This window comes from Phoxinus phoxinus, assembly GCF_949152265.1.
Source record: "Phoxinus phoxinus genome assembly, chromosome: 20".
Classification (NCBI taxonomy): Eukaryota; Metazoa; Chordata; class Actinopteri; order Cypriniformes; family Leuciscidae; genus Phoxinus; species Phoxinus phoxinus.
In genome coordinates, this window is record NC_136895.1 from 9422942 (window position 1) to 9446253 (window position 23312).

Genomic DNA, 23312 nt, shown 5'->3' on the forward strand with positions numbered 1-23312 from the left:
TGCAATGGCATTTTAGTCGAATGTAAATATGTCACCTGGAGCTGGTAGCAAAAAAATAAATAAATACAATTTGATATGGTTACATAAAAGTTACATGTTATTTAAACTAAGAATGATGATGATCTCAGATAAGCCCAGCTCTGACTTCCTCTTGTCTGTGTGGTCGAGGTTTGTGTTTCCGCTCTCAGTACGAGATGTTTGAATGATCGCAGTATAGCAGATATTATTCTTCTGATCAGATCATGAAGATCATACATGAAGATATATACATGAAGATATATAATCCAAGATGGCGGAATCCAAGATGGCGGCGCCAGTGTTTACACGTTTGTCTGCGTAGTTTCCTTGTGTTTGTATCAGTGTTTTTGTTCTCTTTTGTTTTTTTGTTAAAACGGGGTTACCTGATTTGGAATAACTTTCATCGCGTGTCTCAGAACTGTGTTTACAAACTTTATCGTAAAGAGTAAACAATAATATAGCCCACTTCTCCAACGAAAACAAGCTGGTCTGGCTGCAACAACAATATGAGGCTACCAGTTTACCTGTTGCTCGCAGTGCTCGCTTGTGTGCTGAGCTCACGGACTGTAAATACTCTGGGATCATCTGGCGATGGATTGTTTGCTTCTTCCCGGATTGTTCTCCCAAATTCTGTGACTATGCTGTTTCCCAGGTAACAATTTATGGTTCCCAGAACGTTCTGGGAACGTTCGTTTTTGGTTGCGGGAACGTTCGTTTTTGGTTGCGGAACGTTCCCTTAAGGTTAGGTTTTGGTTCCCATGGAAAGTTTTCTTAACGTTCCGGGAACGTTCGTTTTTGGTTACATTGCAACCTTTAGGGAACGTTCCTAGAACGTTCCCCTAACATTGCAACCTTTAGGTAACGTTCCTAGAACGTTCCCCTAAGGTTATTTTTTACATTCCACTAACCTTTAAAAATCTAACAATGGTACCAATTTTATTATTACTTTAAACTGTCTGTGCATAAGCAGGAATTAATTATTATACAAGCAGAAATTAATTTATATGTTAGCAGGAATGAATGAACAGGCAAACTTGATGGGATTTAAAACTTTAATATAGACAATATAAAATTACAAAATACCAAAAATATAAAAGGCCTAAAAAAAATACAAGAATAGAATCAGTTTTACAACTATACAAATAAAACAGAAATTTAAGTACAAAGAGTGTGATGAAGAGTGCAAATGTAGTGTGCAAGATGCATATTGGAATGATAATGTAATGTGCATTTGTTGTTGTGCATATGTTGTTGTGTGTATGTATATATGTTGTGTATAAATGCAGCTTTGAGTCCAAGACAAATTTCACATTGAAAAGGGACAATAAAGTAAATGGCCAAAGTGGCAAAAATACAATTGTTTAATAAAAAATAAATAAAAAAAGAGCTCCATTGTCTTGACCGATCAGCCCTTCTCAGTCCTTCTCAGCTGGCCTAAAAAATAAACAAAAGTTTGATATGTCATACTGAGAATGAACACGTTGACAAACGCAAGACAAATTGCCTTACTAACAACCCTGTTTTTTTTATTATGACAAATATTGATAGTTTTCCCATTCCTTTGATAATTATGAACATCACATAGAAGTATTCTAATTTACCGTCTGTGTGGGGCAAACTTCAGCACTTGCCCAATCAAGTCCTCCGTCTCTGCTGCAGTCACCGCCGGGAAGTTTTTCTGGAAGGCCGCTAGAGTAAAGTCAAAATGAAGTAAAGTTACAAGTCAAATTAAAACCTCCAAGCTAAGCATAATACTGATGTGAACAATAAAATAACACCTGCCTGTTATAACCCTGCAGATTGTCAGGTCCTGGAAGGCCTTCTTTGCCTTTCTGCCCCGCAGACTAAACTGTTTGATGGACGTCAATAGTTGCCACTCGCCGTAGCATGCGACGGATGGCAGTACCTCTGGTCGAACCTCCAAGAGTTGTCAGGAAAAGTTGCTGTAAAACATAGAAATACAAATTATACATGTAGAACAAAGTGGAGAGCTTGTACAATCTCATTTTGTAAGAGCCGTCAGTTCAGTTATAATGATATAAGTTATGCAATTATATAGTGTTAATCTTAGGGCAGGACTATGGCAACTTAATTACCATTTTTTCCCCTCCTCTCCTGTCAAACTCCTCCAGCTCTGTGACTGTCGAGCAGGGCGACAGCAACATATCATCGACAGGAGCAGAGGGATGTGACTGGGACTGGGAGCTCCTTAAGAGCATGAGCACCTCATCCAGCCTCTGCTCCATCTTTTCCATTCGCTGTGCCATACGGGTAATGGATGTCCACATGGCTATGGAAAAATTAATTATGTTAGTTTTAGTTGTTATACATTACTTGAATATGTGAACAACTTAAGGAACACGCTGACTTTTTGGGACTTTAGCTTATTCACTGTATCCCCCAGAGTTAGATAAGTCTATATTCTCAGAAGGCGAAGCACTGCTACTTCTGGGGCGTGATTTGCTTGTAGCCCCTGAGAAGCCCCGTGGTGAGGAGCAGAGAGTTCGCTCAGAGTTGGAGTAAATCACTCCGCAGAAGTAGCAGTGCTTCGGCCTTCTGAGAATATAGTTCAGAGTATGTATATGATTAGAAGATGGCTGTCTCACATGTGACCTTGTTATTTGTACACGCTGTGACTATACAAATCACAACATGTAAATAGGAAAATGTTGCCATTATTTGTCACTTATAGGGAGCAGTATGCTAGCTGGAACTATTTACATCCAGTATTTGTGCTAAGCTAGGCTAGTGGTGGGTGCGTCAGACAGAGTTACGGCACGCACAGAGATGAAGAGGGTATGTATGGACTTATCTAACTCTGGGGGATACTGTGAATAAGCTAAAGTCCCAAAAAGTCGGTGTGTTCCTTTAAGTGAGTCTTCTTACCTCTCATTTCCGTCTCCATGGCTGAGCCACCTCCCTCTGTGTGATGTCTCACCTCCCTCTGTGTGATGAGTTCTGCTGTTTACAACAACAAAAAAGTCAAGTTACTCTCAAGTTCCTTGTCATGAAATAGTATTTAATTGGAAATGGAAAATGCAAAGCCACTGTACCCTCAGCTTACGTCATAATAGACCCATCCAATTCTGGGCTACCGGCTGGTTTTCTGTGTGGTGTTGACTCATCTAAAAAGAAAGTAGATATGAATATTGGTCACTTCATTTATGGTAGGTTTCTTGCAAATGGAGGAGGAAGAAAAAAAAACTTACATGCAGGTGGTGGAGGCAGCTGCGGACCTGGAAACAGGCAGGAAGAGACAAACACATCAGAATAGTCACATGATATGCACTAGGTTGAATGTCAGTAGTTCCATGGTAGGAAATATGACTCAGGTTTCTTAAATGTTAACTTACGGACAGGGCTTCCAGACACACACTCCGTTCTCACACTCTCTCATTTGTGGAACAGATTCATCTGAAATAAAAGACCAAAAAATTTGTACAGATTGCTAAAAGAAAATGTTAATTTTGTAAATAATGTCTGTACTTAAGGTTTTACCATCACTTGAAGAATCCGTCATGAACCTCCTTGGGCGTTTACACTGCCTTTTGTGGACACTCGCATCGTCTTCCGTCTCAATGCTGGAAGTGTCCATCAGTCGCCGACATTTTTTCATGGCTTTGTCATAGGAATCTACATTAAGAGAACAAAGTTTTTGTGAGACAGTAGCCGAACAAAGCAGTATTTCCATACAGAGAAAACGTATTTATTTATATATAGTATAGCACCAATAAGTCACCTGTACACAGCCAGATTTTCTAGACGGCTTAAAGTTAAACCCCAAACCCTTGCATTACAACCATGAAACTGTAACGTATTTCACTTACTTTTTGAGAATGTGAAGCTCAATGGTTGCTGTTGTTGGTCGTTGTTGGTTGTTTTTCCAAGACTTCCTGATAGTGAACGGTCTACTGAGTTCTACGTAGACTTATCCATTTCCTCCAGCCAATCAGGAACGTTCGTGTTGCGTCACATGCCTTGACGTCAGCAAACCTGGCCAATCAGCATTTTAGAGGGTAATTTTAAACTAAAATGGAGTGTTGCTATCCCCGACCACGAATATGTTATTTCTTTCTTAAACATTAGATATGGAGTTTGTTTTTTTAATGCACTGTTTAAACGTAAAAGTATAATGCTACAGTGTGTGACATTACACATCCGTATGTGCTCGAGTAAGCAGACAGATACTGCATCATGGTTCGAGCATTACATCCACTATACAGATTATTTTATAATATATACACACAAATTGTGCTACGTTTAGTTGTACAAACATGGTTCAGGCAAACATACGTAAAAACATACACGTACCACAATGATGCTCTAGTCTACATGCATAGAAACACAGAAATGCGAACGGACGGATCCACACATTTCCCAAAATGCGCTTTCTGATGGCGTCGTACGTCGTTGTTTGGTGTGAGAAAAGGTGGAAAAAAGGAGAAAATGATATTACTCAAGATTAGCATGTAGTGAAATGGCTTTTTTAATTTCACTGTAGGATTATGTAGACTATAGCTGTTATTGTCTGACCAGTTTCTAAAACTGATAGAGGAGCGATCAGACACACAATGCTATAACGTTAGCACATTTAACACGGCATTGGAATGTTTGAAAATTACTGGATAGAGACGCATTGACGCCATTGCCACCTAATCAGAGGCCTTGCTTTGCATACATGCAAATAAGTGAGTGTAAAATGCCAACGGTACAGGAATAAATTAAACATGTTCTGAATGTATTCTAACAGTGATAGCAGAAAAGTATTCTAAAAATATTTTACCGAACTATTATTATTCTACGTGAAAATCACAAACAGTGGGTGCAACGTGTGTATTTCTAAAGAGACGAAAAAACGAACTAGCACTATAACGTTAAGGGCTCCATACCTGTGCTCAAACAATTTATCTTGAGCGTCCATTTACACGAAACCACTGAAAGAAGACGGATTCCCATGCAAGTTGTGTATCCAGAAGGACTTTGGTGTAAATCGCAGAACACGGAAGTCAGGACACAGGACATGATTTCAATCGGTCACCTGAAAACAGAGGCACTTGCCCCTACTGGCGTGGGGGTGTAACGGTTGAATTTGTACACTGAAAAAAAAAAACCTACTTTGTTGGAAGTGAATTTTCTTATTTGTGAAAATCGTTCGATTGATAGATTCTTGTTTTAAGTATTTTCAACTAATACAGTTAAAAAAACGAAATCAGGCACAAAAGTATTGTTTGCTAAATTGATCAGTCTAAAATTAAATATATTCTTTTGATAATCTGTTTATTTTACTTGGATTTCATAAGACCAATCATTTTTGAGTGAATTAAATCAACTGACTGCAAACCTTTTATATGCTACGTCAAAAACTTAAATGGAGCTTGTTTAAATAAACATTACCAAAAACAACCAAAAACAACCAAACGGGAACGTTGTGTGGAGGTACAGTGCAACCACAGGAGAACGTTTTAGTTAGTTGGTTCCCTTAACGTTTAGGGAACGTTATAACCCTGAGGGAACGTTCCCTAAACGTTCGTTTTTGGTTTGGTTCAAACTAACCTTTAGAGAACCATAAACTAACGTTCCCTAACGTTCCCTAAACGTTCTGTGTTAGTGGGGTTGATGCCAATGACTTTACATCAGTCCTTATGGCTTCATCGGTCTGCACCCTGCATGGGTATGGACTTTTCAATTGGGCAGAAGTACGGCGGTTCCAGTTTAACTCCTGCAGGCGCAATCATCGAGTCGGCAACAGCCGCCCGGCAAGAGCAGTTTGGATTATTCTACTCCTGTTCCTTTCAGGTAATGTCCATCCAAACCCAGGCCCAAAACTGATTGAGCTTCTGAGCCCTGACGATTTAAAAGATAGCAGTGGCTTGCGTTTTATTCATGTCAACGTGCGCAGCCTGATTAATAAAATCGATGCTATTCGTCTGTGGGCTAAACTGACAGAAAGTGACATAATCGTCTTGTCAGAAACATGGCTCAAACCATCAATCACGAGCAATATGATTCACATCGAAGGGTATAATCTCTTTAGGACGGATCGTATGGGTAAAGGAGGGGGAGTAGCTATCTATGTTAAGGCATCGTTGGAATGTTGTTCCATTGAATCAATAACAAAGCCAAAATTCTTCGAACTATGTGCCATTAAATTAAATCTCCCCAATGGCGCTTTTCTGACTGTGGTAGGATGTTACCGCCCACCTTCGGCTGCAGCTGGAGCAACTTCTTTACTGTCTGACTTTTTGCATAAACTGTCCAATGAGTATATTCTCCTAGGAGATCTGAACTGGGACTGGCTATCACCTTCATCAACGTTAAGAGACATATGTGATGCTTTACATTTGACGCAACTAGTACAGTCACCTACACGTCTAAATCAGAAAAGAATGGACAAATCGACATTAATTGACGTAATTCTGTCTAATGCTCCACATAAGTATTCGGCTACTGGAGTGTTCTGTAATGATATCAGTGATCACTGTATGGTTGTGTGTGTTAGAAACTGCAAATTGACTAAAACTAAGCCACGGTACATTTTTAAACGAAATTATAAATGTTTTAATGAGCAAGCTTTTCTTCATGAAATCTATCAGAGTGATTTAAACATAGTTTGTGATATGGATGATGTTGAGCTGGCCTGGAATTATTTTAAAAAGACCTTTTTAGCCATAGTTGAAAAACATGCTCCTATTAGAAGATACAGAGTGAGGGGTAGAGACAATCCTTGGTTTAATGACTCTATTGCAACAGCTATTAGAGAACGGAACAAAGCATGGATTAAAGCAAAAGTAAATAATAATGATAAATGCTGGGTAAATTATAGGGTATTAAGAAACAAATGCACCAGACTAATAAAAAGTACAAAAAGTGAATATTATCTGAATTTATTAAATGAAAACCTCAATGACCCCAAACATTTTTGGAAAGTAATTAAATCTTCTTCGGGAGACGTACCCCCTCCAACTATCCCAGAAGTTATGATAGCCAGTCAGGGTGAAGTAAGGGGTAAACAAAATATAGTAGATATATTCAACAAGCATTTTATTAATGCAGGAATAGATACTCAGTCAACACTCCCAACCAACCCCACAGATAGTGTAATTTCTATCAGAGACTTGTCTAATGTAAATGTAAATGTGAATAATTTTAACTTTACTTCAATATCTGTCTCTGAAGTGCAAAAGGCTCTGTTGGACCTGGACTGTAAAAAGTCTGCTGGGCCAGACCAGATTGAGCCATTTTTTCTTAAAACTGCTGCAAATTTGATTGCTAAACCCATCTCTTCCATTTTTAATCTTAGTTTATACAGTGGTTCTATTCCCAAATCATGGAAATCTGCATTTGTCCTCCCACTATTAAAAAGTGGAGACCCATCGGCCTTAGATAATTATCGGCCAATTTCCAGATTATCTGTTTTGTCTAAACTATTCGAGTCTCTTATAAATGAGCAACTAAAACATTTTTTAGCTGATAACTGTATTTTAAGTTCCACTCAGTCTGGGTTCCGGAAAGGACACAGTACAATTACGGCTGTAACCTCTGTTACAAATGATATTGTTAATGCTTTAGATGTCAAAAAGTCTTGTGCTGCTATATTCATTGACTTATCTAAAGCATTTGACACTGTTGACCATAATCTTCTTCTGCAAAGATTGCAAACCATAGGCTTTAGTAGCACTGTGTTAAACTGGTTTTCTGATTACCTGAGTGGTAGAACACAGTGTGTGACATTAGATAAATGTACCTCATCATTGCTAGAAGTAAAAATGGGTGTCCCCCAAGGATCAGTTTTGGGTCCTATTTTATTTTCTATTTATATAAATAATTTAGGTGTAGATCTGAATCAAACAAAGGCTCATTTTTACGCAGATGACACTATTTTGTACACCTCTGCTACATCATTGAAGGAAGCAATTTATCATTTACAGTCTGCCTTTAGTCAGGTACAAAAATCTCTGATAGGATTAAAGTTGGTATTAAATGCTAAAAAAACTAAATGAATGGTCTTTACACGTTCACATTCTCCTGTGGATTTCACTATTTTAACACAAAGTGGTACTCCAATAGAGAGAGTGACTTCTTATAAATACCTAGGTATTTGGATTGATGATAAATTGTCTTTTGGGGTCCATATTGAGAACCTTTTAAAAAAACTCAGACCTAAGTTAGGTTTTTATTTTAGATTAAAGAGGTGTTTTCCTTATTCAGCAAGGAAAAGGTTAGTGGAGAGTTCATTCTTAACAGTTTTGGATTATGGTGATTTAATTTATATGCACTCTACCTCAGTTGTTTTAAAAAAATTAGATGTATTATATCATTCTGCCTTACGTTTCATTACCGATGCAACAGCTAGAACTCACCACTGCACTCTGTATGAAACTGTAAAATGGCCCTCCCTTTCTCTCAGAAGAAAATTCCATCTATTGATTTTTATTGCCAAAGCATTAATGGGGAAATTACCCATTTACATTTCAAATTTACTTACTTACCAAAACAGTGTTTACAGAACAAGGTCGTCAAAAAAATTATTATTAATTATTCCATCAACAAAAACAGAATTTGGTAAAAAAGCTTTTTCATCATATGCACCAAATCTCTGGAATGAACTCCAAAACACCTTAAATTTAGAATCACTTCCATCTATTCATATTTTTAGAAACCTTTTAAAGTCAACTTTGACTGAACGATGTAATTGTTTTTAAACTAGGTACCCTTTGTAAATTATATGTTTGTATTTACTTAAGTTAAACAAAATGTTTTGTTTGTATATGTATAGTCTATATATAGATATTTGTTGTGTAGTATGACATGTTTTGTCCTGTTTCTTTTTTTATTTTGCAACTTTTTTTGGCCGCCTATCTTGGCCAGGACTCCCTGGGAGAAGAGTTATTGTAACTCAATGGGACTTTTTCCTGGTTAAATAAAGGTTAAATAAAAAATAAATAAAAAAATACAGCTGCAGATCTGTGAGTTTCTCATGTCACATTTGATTGAGTCAGTTTTCTTTTGATTTTATATCTTAATAAATGTGTTTTTCTTTCTGTCATAGATCTGTTCATGTTGTATCAAGCCACAGAGAGTCTAACAAACACACCAGTAACTTTAGGATCTGATGTGATTATAACCTGTGATCTTGATATAAAGGAGATTTACTGGTTCAAACAGAAATTACCAGATCCTCCAGTGTTGATCTTACGCACTTACAGCAACACAGCAGAACGAGGTAAATATGAAAATAACATCTTTGAACACAAATACTCAGTGAAAACTAACAGTCGTCTGTCCATCAAAAATATCACCATTGATGAATTAGGAGTTTATTATTGTGTGAAAACTAGTGAACCACTAAAATTCAGCAACGGCACCAAAATCTACATCAGCGGTAAGTTATTTTATCATTTCATGTCTTTATAAACCACATGATGGATTCCATATTTAATATACTGTATGAATATCTAATAATAGTTGTATTGTTCTGTTAAAGACTGAAACTGAATAAAGATTGAACTACAAACCTTTGACAGATTTTGTCCATAAGAATATCACAGACTCCGTCCACAGGAATCAGACAGATGACGCTCCACAACACCAGATATGGAGAAATATGACCATCATCATATTCATCCTGCTGACTGTGCTTCTGACCATTGCATTAATAGGTTTGTACTTGTTTTACTGCAAAAAGTGTCAGTGAACTACAAGAAGACAAACTCTAGATCTACAAAATGTAGCTGGTTCACACAGAATGTGTTTTTCTATTCCACTACGCTACTTTGCATTGTTTTTTAACAAACGCTTACTTTTTCAGAGTCTCGTGCAAGATTTGGCATTCTAAAAATGCCTTAAAAAGTAAAAAAAAAAAAAAAAAAAAAAAAAAAAAACTTCCCTGAATCTCACATTTTTCACAATAAAACACATTCTCTGTGAATCAGCTCTTGGACTGTTACAATGTGTGAATGCAGTGATGTTTCATATTCAGTGTTGTTTCAGGGATGGTGAAGATCTTCATTGATGCAACTGGAAAATCTGCTGCTCAAAACTCAAATAATCCACAGGTAAAATCTTCAATATTAATATATGTTATATTTTTGTGTCCTCTATTACTGGTGATTCTTACAGTGCAACTTCAAGCTGCATGCACAAGATTCATTAAATCTGAAATGTTTATGACCAGCTGACTGTACATTATGTCTTGAATACTGTATATGTCCATTGATATATAATATGGTCCTCTTCCAGTGTGCTGAAGTTGATTTCTCCGTGTGCTCAAGTAACACCAGGAGTCAGGAGCAGAGCACTACTGTCTACAGCCAATGCATGATGTGATACACATTATTAATATAAAGTGTACCTAAATAAAATGTATTGTTATTATGTTTTATATGTGTGATTTTTAATTCCCATTTATAATTTACATATATACTTTCCGTTTGCTGCTTTGTTTGTAAATATGCAGTGTGTATGATAGTAACATGTTTTGCTGATACTGTTTTAAGTGGCAACCCTAATACTGCTTATATTAGGTTAAGGACCAACGTAATAGCACTGCTTATATGTTGGCATGTAATGTAATTGCGATTTGCAAAATAGTTTCATCAGAACGTATTTCATGTGATACAGGGTTATTAAGTGGAGATCTTGCTTATATATAGTAATATAATAGTTTTCTTCTCTCTCTATTTTAAGTGCGCTGACATGCTCAGTAAAAGTTGTAAACCACAAATGAGCTTTCTTGGGGCTGAAGCAGCTTTTTTTATCTCTGCAACAATTCTTACAGAGATTTGACAAAGCTTTAAGTCAGGAAAACAAACGTCAATAAATCTAAAAATGTTTTTGGCATGCATATTAATTGTTTTTAATATTTTTGCACATATTTAAAAACATGTAACTTTTGCACAGTTTTCTTTTTTTGTGGTTAACACAAGCATGGTTTCGTGCAAATGAAGTGTTCCACTGGTTTGGTCACTTGATAAACAACACGATCACACACACTCGCATGCTTTAAACTTTAACCAAGTGAACGTCATAAAACATCATGATAACACTTTACAATGATGTTCCATTTGTTAACACAAGTTAACTTCACTAGTTAACATGAACTAACAACGAACAAATACTTCTAGAGCATTTATTAATATTAGTTAACTGGGCTTTTCTCAGTGTCTTGGGTCATTTTGCTGCCAGTGAATTAGAGCTAAAAAAAAAGAAAAAAAAAAAAAGAAAGAAAGACAAGAGATTATATATAGGTCAATGGTTGAGTTTTGAACAAATAGACCGACAAATAAAATAAAATAAAAACGAGTGTGGCCAGAGCAAACCTGCCTTTAACTTCCTCTTAACTGTGTTTTAAACCAGCCTGTGCGTTTGAAAGCTCTGAGGTAAAGTTTAATCTACAGTCATGTGAAAGAAACAAGTGTTTTAACATCATGAAGATTGTCCATCTTCACTATTCTGCCCTCGTGAAAGAGTTCCCCTTCTCCAACTCGGCAGACAGATAACTCCTTCCACAAGAAAGTTGAACTGAAGCATGGATTTATTAGCACCACCACTTCAAATACAAGTGGAACAGAGTAAAGTACAGAAAAAGGGAACTTACGCCGCGCCTACGCTGGACAAGCTGCGTCGGCATTGCACACGATGGCGGTGTTACAGATCTTCCAGGCCAACCTTCTCCGTGAGCTCGACGAGGAAGGCCCGGAAGCGATCTGCGTGCCGGATTTACGAAGCGCCACGGACCTCGCTCTCCGCGCCACTAAAATCCGGTGCACATGCCATCAGGCGTGAGACACTTTCTGCCCAAGCCCTACAGCTCTGCGACAGGTCGCCCTAAACAGCCGCCTGCCCGCACTCAGCAAAGGTCTGCGTCCGCCGACGCGCCTCAGCAGCGTCAGGCCCGAGACCCGAGACCGCGCTCTCGCTCAGCTGAACGCCGCCCTCCGCCGCGTGGGCCTCGGCCAAAGATTGCGATTCCCCCCTAGGAAGTCCCGCTGCGGCTGGATTTCCACCCAAACTTTTCACTCGCACAGTTCAAACACACGCGACCGTGCCAGTGTATTCTGCAGTCAACAAACCTGCATCACGGCCCGTTTGCCTGCACACAAACGCCGTTTCTATGACGACACATATAAATCTGATAAAGAGTGTATTTTCTGGTGTCCCGGCCTCGGCCGATGGTGTTATGTGTGAAAACTGTAATGCCCACAACTCAGTGCCCATTCGTACACACAAGCACAGCCCTACACAATACAGGGCTTGCACACATAAAATCGACTCATGTCGATTGTGCATCACATGTAGTGAACGTGCCCGCTATTCAGTGCCCACAAACACTACACACTGTATGTCCCACGGTTTCTGTAAAAACGAAACCAATGCACGGTCAGTCAGTTCTGATAGACAGTACTCTCAGTGCTATAAATGTGCCCGCTGTCACGCACCCACATTTATTCCCAGACATGCCGAGCCCTACGGGGCTAGCCCTGCGCGCTCTCTCTCAGCTGAGAGAGTTGAGCGCGCTCGGGCTGCCCGCTCGATTAAGCGCGCCCCCCGCCTCAAACGCTGCAAACACAGCGTCCATGTTACAGCACACGGTTGCTCTCGCGTCGCCGCCATTTCGTGACCAGGGCCCAGATTTCATTCTACCCCTAGTTACTCATGCGAATGCATGGGAAAAACTTCCCGGGGTTTCAGAGTGGGTGCTGAACATTATAAAAAGAGGCTATTCGCTACAGTTCTCGCGACGCCCCCACCGTTACACGGCGCGGGTTGAAACTACGGTGAAAACAGAAGTAGCACATCTACTTCGAGCCGAAAAAGCGAAACTGTTAAGCAAAGGGGCCATAGAGCCTTTATCTCAGGCTCAGAGCGAAGGGGGTTTATACAGCAGATATTTCCTGGTGCCAAAAAAAGATGGGGGTTTCAGACCCATTTTAGATCTGTGCTTGTGAAGCGCAAGTTCAGAATGCTCACGACCAGAAAAATCCTCACGCAGATTTGCCGAGGGGACTGGTTTATGTCAATAGATCTGATAGACGCGTATTTCCAAGTACAAATTGCGTCACGTCACAGGCGGTACTTAAGATTCACCTTCGAGGGCCAGGCATATCAGTACACAGTCCTCCCGTTCGGCATGTCTCTAGCACCTCGTACATTTACAGTGTGCATGGACGCGGTGCTGGCACCCCTGAGACTCCAAGGCGTACGAATTCTGAATTCGCCTTTGGCTAAGCCACGCCCTAGAATGTAGATTGACCAATCACAGCGCAGCCAAGAACAAGCTCCCACAGAGGCTCCGACACTTTTTCACGGCGCTCCATTGACTTCAACGCAGGCGGCTCATATTTTTGGTCTCGGCAGGCTATTACCGTCGTAGTTTTATAAAAAATATGGTTAAACGTTGTGCCTGGGGCATTTGTAACACAGATACGCGTTTCCCAGAGAGGTTAGAGGGGGGTGTCCGTTTTTTCCCCTTCCCAAAACCGAAGTTAAATACTGACAAGTGTCGTCTTTGGATTACACTGTGTGGACGTCCTCAGTCAGCGAAACCCCTCAAGATCAATAACACACTTTGCTCTAAGATACATTTAGCTTTTAACCTTACTGTGAAGTTATACTAGTTAGACAGTTTTATGCTGGTTTAGGTCATGATTTCGGTTCTCTACCCTAATTGTTGATACGCTAGCACACGCTGCTAATAAATACAACTTTATACTCGCGTAGTCCGTTTGCTTTGTAAATAATAACGATTATAGAAGTGAATAGAGACCTACCCAGCTTTGCATGACAGTGTTTCTCCTGATATTGTGAGTCCCAGCCTCCGTCTCCATTAGGATATGCTGTGGTTCATTGTTTGACTGTGACCGTTATGCTTTTGCCTCTATTTGGATGCCTTGTTGTTGCTTGCGTTTCACCGTTTGTCTTGAATAAAGCCTTCAAACGCACACTGCAGACACTTTTGCCTACTTCTATCGGACACTTTATTTGCTGCTTTATAAAAGTTTGATACAATTTCAGCAGGAAGAGCGTCACAGCATAAGCCATGTTGATACCAAACCAGAGCCCAGATTAAGTTGTCGGAGGTAGCAACAGTAACTAAGGGGGGCGGGGCTTAGCCAAAGGTCAATTACTTGGACTATTGGCTGATTCTAGCCCAATCACGATCGGAGCTTGTACAGCACAGGACCACATTACTCGAACACCTCAAAGTTTTAGTCAACTGGGCGAAAAGTTCACTGTCTCCCAGTCAGAAAATATATTTTCTGGGCACAGAACTGGACTCGGTGTCCATGACAGCACAGCTGTCACCACAGCGCAGACTGGGTATTCTGCACATGATAAAAACTTTCCGCGGTGGCTCCATAGTTCCGCTCAGGAAGTTTTAGAGGATGATGGGTCTCATGGCTTCAGCATCATCAGTATTACAGCTGGGCCTGCTTCGCATGCGCCCGCTGCAGTTCTGGCTAGAAGCGCAAGTGCTGCGCCGAGCATGGGTTTCCGGTCTTTGTCGCCTCAAGGTCGATCAGGAATGCTTGTCAGCTCTGAAACCATGGAGTGCGACAGACTGGTACCAGTCAGGTGTAATCCTGGGGACTTCCTCGAGCGTGAAGGTGGTATCTACGGACGCATCCACCTCAGGCTGGGGAGCGTTGCTCGAGGGCAGACCGTTCTTCGGCCAGTGGTCAGAATGGGAAAAGCTCCCACACATAAGCTGCCTGGAGATGTTGGCAGTGGACTACGCGTTGAGGCGCTTTTGTCCCAGGATAAAAGGACATCACGTCCTGGTCCGTTTGGACAACATGTCAGTGGTGGCCTACATAAATCGCCAGGGCGGTGTCAGATCCCGATACCTTTACAGGTTAACGGAACGCCTCCTGGTTTGGGCCCAGCACAATCTGCGCTCGCTGAGAGCTGCACACGTGCCAGGGCACCTGAATATCGGCCCAGACAGACTCTCACGGAACAATGTTCCTACAGGAGAGTGGTCTCTACACCCACAGACAGTACAACTGCTGTGGAAGACATTCGGCAGAGCGAAAATAGACCTGTTTGCATCTCAGGAAAACGCTCACTGTCCAACATTTTTCTCCAAGAGCAAGGACGCGCTGGCCCACGTCTGGCCCCGCTGCCCGCTCTATGCTTTCCCCCCGTCTCGCTTCTACCTCAGGTGTTGGAGCGAATCAGGGAAAGCGGATGCTCAGTGCTACTTGTGGCTCCGTTCTGGACAAACCAAGCTTGGTTTCCAGTACTGATGCAGCTGACAGGCACTGCTCCATGGCAGATACCAGTGAGAAGGGACCTCCTCTCTCAGGCCAGGGGCTCGATTTTGCATCCTCGCCCGGAGCTCTGGTCCCTACATGTGTGGACCATCAACGGGTACCCCCTAACCTCCCAAAGGAAGTATTAGACACGATCGAGCAGGCTAGAGCCCCATCTACTAGGCGGCTCTATTCCTCTAAATGGTCTGTGTTCTCTGGCTGGTGCTCAGCCCAGGGTGTATCACCCCTGCAGTGCGGGGAAACGGAGGTTCTCTCCTTCCTACAGGAGCTGCTGGATAAGGGTAGGACCCCATCCACGCTCAAAGTTTACGTGGCGGCTATAGCAGCGTTTGTCAATCCAACGCTTGGCCGATCACTTGGTAGGAACGACCTGGTTGTTCGTTTCCTTAAAGGAGCTAGGAGATTGAATCCTCCCAGACCTCCTTCAGTCCCCGTCTGGGACCTTTCTATGGTATTGGATGCCATGAAGGGTGTCCCGTTTGAGCCTGTGCACTCAGTTGACATGAAGCACTTGTCTTTCAAGACAGTGTTTCTTCTGGCTCTCGCTTCAGTGAAGTGTGTGGGGGATTTACAAGCGCTCTCGGTGAGAGCGTCGTGTATGGAGTTCGGGCCTAATGACTCTAAAGTCGTACTAAAGCCGAAACACGGGTGTGTGCCTAAGTCCCTCAACACACCGTTCAGGGCTCAGGTTATCTCCCTGTCGGCTCTGGCGGCCTCCGAGGAAAAGGACGACGCTAGCTTCCTTTGTCCGGTCAGGGCGTTAAGAGCGTACGTGTCCTGCTCCGCTGCTTTTAGACAGATGTAGCAGCTCTTTGTTTCGTTTAGCGGACGTTCCAAGGGACTAGCTGCGTCAAAACAGAGCCTGTCCAGATGGGTAGTGGATGCCATAGCGCTAGCCTACGCATCAAATGGACTGCCGTGCCCTTTGGGCATCAGAGCACATTCTACGATGGGCATGGCCTCCTCGTGGGCTTGGTCTAGTGGAATCTCATTGCAAGATATCTGTATGGCGGCAGGCTGGGCCTCCCCGTCTTCATTTATAAGGTTCTATAACCTAGAGGTTCCCGCCTTGCAGGCCAGGCTGCTCTCGGTCTAAACAGACACATATGGCGTTTCTGCCCCGTTTTTGTTACGGCAAGCTGTTTTAAGCATCACTCAATGGCAGTTATGTCTTATGAGCAATGTATTGATCCACCATATATATTTATATACATATATATGCTGAAAATGCCCCTCGGGGCACTACTTATAAAGGAATGATGCTATTCTAGCCCCTCTTTCCTAGAACTCTGTGTGAGTTTTTTCTGGTGATCATACACTATGTGTGCCCCGGGCGTGCGCGCCCTTGGGTCTCTGGTGTCGGGTCTCAGCATGCACAGCGTTTTACACGGGGTTCCCGTAGCGTCTTCGACGCAGTACGAGATAACTCTCGTAAGAGAACATACTCTGTTACTAATGTAACCTCGGTTCTCTCTAGAAGAGGAACGTGTACTGCGTCTCTGTGCCGTGCCTGCATCATGCTCTGGGTCGGGTCGCTTCGGCGATGAAAATCAGCGAATGACAGCCGTGCTCGGGCATTTATAGGCCTAGGCCACGCCCATTCTGGCGGGACGTGACGCAGACGTGACTGACGTGACTCATTGGGTCAAGTGTCATGAGAGGCCTTGCATAGGCTGCTGCTTTTGTTGCAGAGCAGCCAATAGGCGCGCAAGCTGTTCCGCCTAAGGCTGTATGCTGTTGCAAAGCGTTTTACATTATTACAAAATTAAGGATTAATTTTTGGCTTCAATATTTCGAGAAAGAATCTTTCCCGTAGCTTCTTCGACGCTGTACTCGTTCCTCTTCAAGAGAGAACCAACCCAGATAGCATGTATAATCGGCCCGAGCTCGGCTGCCCCGCGGCGCCTGCGGCTCAGACTCGGCATCGGCGTGTGTTAACCGGGCCGATTGTGGCCCGCAGCTCACTCTGGCACATGCATTTTTGTTACGGCTGTACAGCACTGGGCCGATTCATGCTCGCCGCATCTGGCTGTAGAGATCTGGGCCACTTCTGGAAATGACTCGGCTTACGTTCAATCAATGGATTTAATGAAGCAATAATTAACATAAAAATGATTTTAAAATTGACATAAATTCCTGAACGCATCTGATAATATCTACTCGTCGAATGTCGTGAACTTGTCCAAAACAAAATATCTGCGGTAAAACTTTATATTAAACTATAGCTACTAATAATAGTGTCGTTTTGCACAGCATTCTTTAATATTTAAAACCATGCAAAACTATTTTTTTTGTAATGAAGCATGCAGATCATTATTTACCCATGTTATTTACATACCAATTTTGTATTTAATTTTTATTTACATGTACTATTTTAAACGTATGCGCGATCAGGTGACATCATCATCCCTCGCACAGCAGTGGGAGGGGTCTCATTGTAGCCTAGTGGTGATCACAAGTTTTTGCAGTTTGGACAACAAAAAAAAAAACAATGGATACAAAATTGGCAAGACATACGAAATTGGGATCATCTAAGAAAAAAATGGGTAAATTGGGCTTTTATTTTCTATTATTTTATGTAACGTTAGCAGACGCTCTGAAAGGGAAGTTAACACCACGCGTGAGACTACATAACCCACATAACGTTACAGCTGCTAGCGCAACTTACTGGCATAGAAATCCTCCTACCACCTAAATCGCCTAAGTGATAGCAGATGTGCTCATTAATACCATACAAACAGTACAGTTCTTTTAAAATTGTTCCAATCCAATGGCCATTTGCAGATAATGTTGTCATTCATTGGGTTTTAAACGCGGTTTCAAAGTAACTGGGTAATAATCTAGCCAATAGCATTTAGCTAAGCTCGAACAATGCACGGCAAATTTCAAATCTTGCATAATGAATGATGTATTTCCGTAGCCTATACTGATTGGACGACGGTCATTGAATGGACGATAAAGGTGTAACGTTACACACGCCATAGACTGGTACACCGGTAAGAGATTCAGTTGCACAAAAGTTTGACAACATTTCAACGTTGGAGTTCGATCACAAAGGTAAGGTTTTATTTTAATACTTGATATGCTGTTGGACTCGGACTCTTGTTATTTTAAAACATTCACAATGTCAAATTGTAACAGTGATTAGTGGGCTATAACTTTAATTTAGATCCAGTTATTTTAAGAAACTGAACTAATTACATATGAATTCAAAATTGACCATTTACTTCATTAGCGTAAAATGTCCAAAATTGAAGAGACACTTAAATGTCATGCTTCCTTTTCAAAACAAGTTTGCCTGTCTACCTTTACTGCATTTAAATTGACATCAACAGCAATTCAAATGTATGGATTTAGGATTTTATTGTAGTGTAGATTTATTTAAACATAATACACCTAAATCCCACATTCAGGAAGTGTTTTGTGGGGTGTAACATAACAGTATTTATGAAAATAAAATGGTTGAAATTGTAAATGTGAAAAATGCAACAAATTGCTCTTTTCTTTTTTTTAAGATTTCTTTTTTGAAAATGTTCCATATTGTGGAATTCACCGAATCATCTGAAGTAGAAGTTGTGCCATCTTCATGGGTGCAGAATGGTACCTGTGCTTGGCCGACTTACAAATCTGTGTCTAAGATCCAGAAGGCTGTAACACAGCAAGAATCTCCAAATCATACTTGGTCTGCCTTCAGGGTGCGAATTATTCACACAACAGGTAGTATAATATATTATGAAAACACTATTTAATTTCATTTTTGGGGATGTTAACAATGTAATATTTTATAGACCCCTATCAGGAAGCTCGGCTCAAACTTCCACAGGCAACTCTGATGTCTGACTTGCAGACAGATGATGATGATGATGATCGTCCAGCATACACAAAAAGAAAGAACAGGTTTGTTTGTATTTTTTACCACAGTTGTTTTTCATATTACTGGTGTAGGGCAGTTCCAACGTTATGGACGTGACATTTGCGATCAAAAATTTAAAGGGATACCCCACTTTAAAATGAAAATTCTGTCGTCATATATTCACCCTCATGTTGTTTCAAACCTGTATAAATTTCTTTCTTCTTGTGAACAGAAAGGAAGATATTTAGAAGAATGTCACTAACCAGACAGTTTCTGGTACCATTGACTTCCATAGTAGGAAAAAAGATATACTATGGGAGTCAATGGTACCAGAAACTGTCTGGTTACTGACATTCTTCTAAATATCTTCCTTTCTGTTCACAAGAAGAAAGAAATTTATACAGGTTTGAAACAACATGAGGGTGAGTATATGACGACAGAATTTTCACTTTAAAGTGGGGTATCCCTTTAAATATAAATTCTCAGTAAATGCATTTAATACCAGCCACTCCGTGAATTATACAGACCTAACTGGACAACTTAAAAAGAGTATGGTTTTTTTCAATGGTAAAGATGACCTTTGCATGGATTTGCCCTGTGGTTAACCCCAAAATTAAAAGTCTGCAACAACTTCATGAGGGAATAGATTATAGAACTTTCATTTTGGGTGAACTATGTCTTGTGTATGTAAATTATACATCTATTGCATTCATCTATTATAATCTGCATGTTTTGTTATGGCACTATTTTAATTTTTTCCCACATTTATCTGTTCAGGGGGAATAAAAGAAACCACTCAGGTGAGAGTGATGAAGATCATTTCTTTGCCAGCAAGAGACTGGAAAAAACAGCCAGAATTCAGGATCATTCAGAAGTTGTTGCAGCGCCACAAATACCGTCACCACCACTGACTATGGTAGATGCCCTGAGAACTCCATCCAGACAGGCATATGGCATTACAAGTCCCAACACCTCTAGGAATAATTTAAGTCCATGTACCAGTGCAGTTGGAGATGGAGACAGCACATGTTGCAGTTCTTCATGTGTTTGTAAGTATACACAACTTACTCTTTACTTTTTAGTTGAATTAGGCCTTTAAAAATATTAACTAAACAATTTTAACAAAACTAAAAAGATTTCTGGTAAACTTAAACCCACTGTCAAGTTGTTTTATTTTAATTGTTTTTCTTTGGATGGTTGTCCAGTGGGTAAATATTATATAAATGTAAATATTTACTGACTCTTTATCCTACCAAACCCTATATGAAAAAAGCAAGCTTCAAGTTCATTTATGCTCTATTATTTTTGTATTTTGCAGCCCTGCTGACTGAAGTTTTTAAAGCACAAGAGGTCATCAAGCATCAGCTTGTCATGGTTCTTAAAAATCAGCAAAAACAGAACAGTGCTCAGTCGCAGAGTGATGAATGTCCAGACATCAGTTCATTCAACCTTCCTTTGTCAGATTTATCTGATCTGGAAAGGCTTGAAAATCAAATAAAGGATCAGCCAGAACAAATCAAGAAGTTGGTAAGTTCAAGCACTTGCATTTTTCACTCAATTTGTCTTGTGTATTATATATTTTTTTGTATACTCAGTTATTTGTGTTTGTTTTAAATAGGTAACCTATTTTGGAATTATTGGTGGGTTTTCCACTAAAGAAGCTGTGTGGCGTATCCTCGGAAAGCTTTTGTTGAACTCCTTGGCTAAAAAAATTAACTGGAGTGGTGCAAACCAAAAACTGGCATTTCGTGGATTGGCCCTCAGGACTGTTGTAGTCAGTAAGTTATACTCCAGCACATTGAGGCTGCTATACTGTCTGTCGTGTCAGACAACTTTCACATGAATATGTATTTTATTTTTATAAGGATTTAAGTAACATTTTCTGATCTGTAGTTAGAGGGGGAAAAGTCCATCTTATTTAGGTTGCACTTGTTTGGTAACAATCATGTTATTTATTTTTATCAACACTGTTGCACGACAAAGTATAACTATCTATTTTTGACTTGTTTTCTATATACAGATGCAGTAAGGACAAATGCCCATACCAAGATGTCCACTGATAAAGGTGGAAAAATATATAACAAGATGGCTACAACTTGCTCCTGACAGGGATGGAGGAAGGAAAGAGCTAAAGCTAACAACTGAGCAGGCTTCAAGAAGGCTTTTAAGAGGTTTCCTCAAACTTGTGTGCTTTACACAGGCACTTTTTTTTATATTAAAGTTTATTTAAAATCTGGTGTTTTTAGGATATTTCTTAACTTGTGCAATGTTGTTACTTATGTTCAAATTTATTTAAGTCTTTTAATTTTCTTTTTCTTTTTAATTTTGCTTTTTTTTTTTTCTTTTTTTTTTTTTGATGCAAGTATATTTCTTTATACTAGTGTAATTCCCTAAATGACTTGTGTGTTTTTAAGTTGTTTCTTGAGACATGACAGATATTTTCTGGCCTTGGTTTATATCATTTGCAACAATTATGGGATAAATATTAAAATGTTTTAATTTTGTTTGCATTTTATTCAAAAGTTAGTAGGCTATACATATGGATTGACTTTAGCATTTTCTTTCATTTCAACACAAAAGTAATTACATGGGTTATTCAAGAAACATCAACAGCCTAAAGGTAGTCATAATAACATGGCACGATTGATTCGCGCCAGCTCCGGCGTGCAGTGCGCATTAGTGAAGGCCCGATTCCGGTTTTATTGCGGCAGGGTCGGCAAGTTAACGGCTGCCGCATCTGGGCCGATTGATTCGGACCGGAATCGGCCAGTGAGTAAACAGGCATCCGGCACGAGTGCGGCAGACGGAAGCGGGCCGACGGGTAAGTCTCCGGCAGGTGAGAATCTAACCGGATCTGGCCCGAGTGTATTTTGCTATCTGGGAAGGTTACGTTACTCTCTATGGGTGTTTTCACATAGTTCATTTTAAAAGAACCAAACCCAGTTCACTTAAAGTGAACCAGCCGGAAATTGACCTCAGTCCTTTTGGTGTTCACAATATAGTGGAATTAAAATAGCCCCACATTATCACATACCCTTCACCATACCTAGAGATTGGCATGGTTTTATTTCAGTTTGCCTAATAGCTGGTTTGATTGGCATTGAGAGATGATCTTATGGAAAGTACCACATGCCGATCTCTAGGTATGGTGAAGGGTGTATGATGATTTGGGGATATTTTAATTCCAAAGGCCAAGGGAACTTTATCAGGATGCATAGTTTCCTGGGTCCATGAAATAACTGGCCTTTAAAAAAAAAATCTGCATGCAGTTAGGGAAAGTTAGGCTTTTTTTACCATGTGTTCCTATAGGTGTCTAGTAACATCTCCCAATTTATCCACGGCCAAATCCTCGGGGAAACGCCTGGAGAGGCAATCAAAGTTGGGGTGCCCAGAGGGCCTGGGTAAAAATAATATATATAAAAAAAATAATAAAATATTTTAACCAATATTAGCTGTTGAGATGTCTAACTATGGGTTTTTAGGGGTGCTGAATCTATCCCAATCATTAGTTTTGAGTAAAAATTACTCCAAGTCCATACAAAATCCATACAAAATATTGAACAATTTATTTATTGAACAATTACAAAACAAAACTTCCTAAATCAGTTTAAAATTTACCAAACCTCATCCAACTCCCCTGCATGTCCCTCACTCCAGTTATCATATGGCTGGTTGATGTTCTGGCAAGAGTTACCATGACGGTTCCCACAAACAGAAATACACTTAACTCCTTGCCGCACCTGTGAGTGTCACAGTCCTCTGCGCAGTACCAGCTGACAAACTTCAGAAGGTAGTCCGGTGCAATGGGATCTGTTGTGGGGACTGTTGCATAACCTTGTTCTCCTTATTTCCATCCACACTCAAAGACATCCAGTGATGGAATTTGTCAAGTCAAATTTATTTATATAGCGCTTTTTACAATACAGATTGTATCAAAGCAGCTTCAGAGTGATAATATGAAAATAATACAACAAAGTTTGTTTCTAGAAGAAAATTCCCGTCATCATCCACCTTACCACTAACTATATCTTCTAATTACTTGTTGATTTAAACACTAAGAATGATGATGTTCTCAGAGAAGCCCAGCTCTGACTTCCTCTTGTCTGTGTGGTCGAGGTTTGTGTTTCCGCTCTCAGTACGAGATGTTTGAATGATCGCAGTATAGC

General features: G+C 40.4%; 2 protein-coding genes and 3 long non-coding RNA genes across 7 annotated transcripts; 2 read left to right on the forward strand and 3 right to left on the reverse strand.

Annotated features, from left to right (window-relative positions):
- Positions 1 to 957: 957 nt before the first annotated feature.
- LOC306988615 lies at positions 958 to 2137 on the reverse strand. The gene is made up of 3 exons (XR_013795459.1): positions 2115 to 2137; positions 1620 to 1961; positions 958 to 1452 (listed from the first exon to the last, which is right to left on the reverse strand). It is a non-coding gene; the product is annotated as an uncharacterized lncRNA (long non-coding RNA).
- On the reverse strand, positions 2137 to 3110 carry LOC306988614. Of its 2 annotated transcripts, none has more exons than XR_013795457.1 (3): positions 3072 to 3110; positions 2905 to 2979; positions 2137 to 2308 (listed from the first exon to the last, which is right to left on the reverse strand). It is a non-coding gene; the product is annotated as an uncharacterized lncRNA (long non-coding RNA). The 2 variants fall into 2 exon arrangements; XR_013795458.1 differs by having other exon boundaries at positions 3083 to 3108.
- A 1-nt stretch (position 3111) lies between these two features.
- On the reverse strand, positions 3112 to 5478 carry LOC306988616. 2 transcript variants are annotated; one of them, XR_013795460.1, is made up of 7 exons: positions 4908 to 5478; positions 4330 to 4409; positions 3846 to 3995; positions 3517 to 3651; positions 3372 to 3432; positions 3228 to 3254; positions 3112 to 3143 (listed from the first exon to the last, which is right to left on the reverse strand). It is a non-coding gene; the product is annotated as an uncharacterized lncRNA (long non-coding RNA). The 2 variants fall into 2 exon arrangements; XR_013795461.1 differs by having other exon boundaries at positions 3846 to 4011.
- A 3545-nt stretch (positions 5479 to 9023) lies between these two features.
- On the forward strand, positions 9024 to 10378 carry LOC306988273 (uncharacterized protein). Its single transcript, XM_079593084.1, has 4 exons — positions 9024 to 9400; positions 9543 to 9677; positions 10009 to 10073; positions 10258 to 10378. The coding sequence occupies exons 1-4, from the start codon at positions 9076 to 9078 to the stop codon at positions 10342 to 10344; spliced, it is 612 nt and encodes a 203-aa protein (XP_079449210.1). The 5' UTR covers positions 9024 to 9075; the 3' UTR covers positions 10345 to 10378.
- Positions 10379 to 19952: 9574 nt separating this feature from the next.
- Positions 19953 to 21267, forward strand: LOC306988876 (uncharacterized protein). Its single transcript, XM_079594051.1, has 4 exons — positions 19953 to 20195; positions 20465 to 20673; positions 20765 to 20924; positions 21167 to 21267. The coding sequence occupies exons 1-4, from the start codon at positions 20060 to 20062 to the stop codon at positions 21250 to 21252; spliced, it is 591 nt and encodes a 196-aa protein (XP_079450177.1). The 5' UTR covers positions 19953 to 20059; the 3' UTR covers positions 21253 to 21267.
- The last annotated feature ends 2045 nt before the right edge of the window (positions 21268 to 23312 follow it).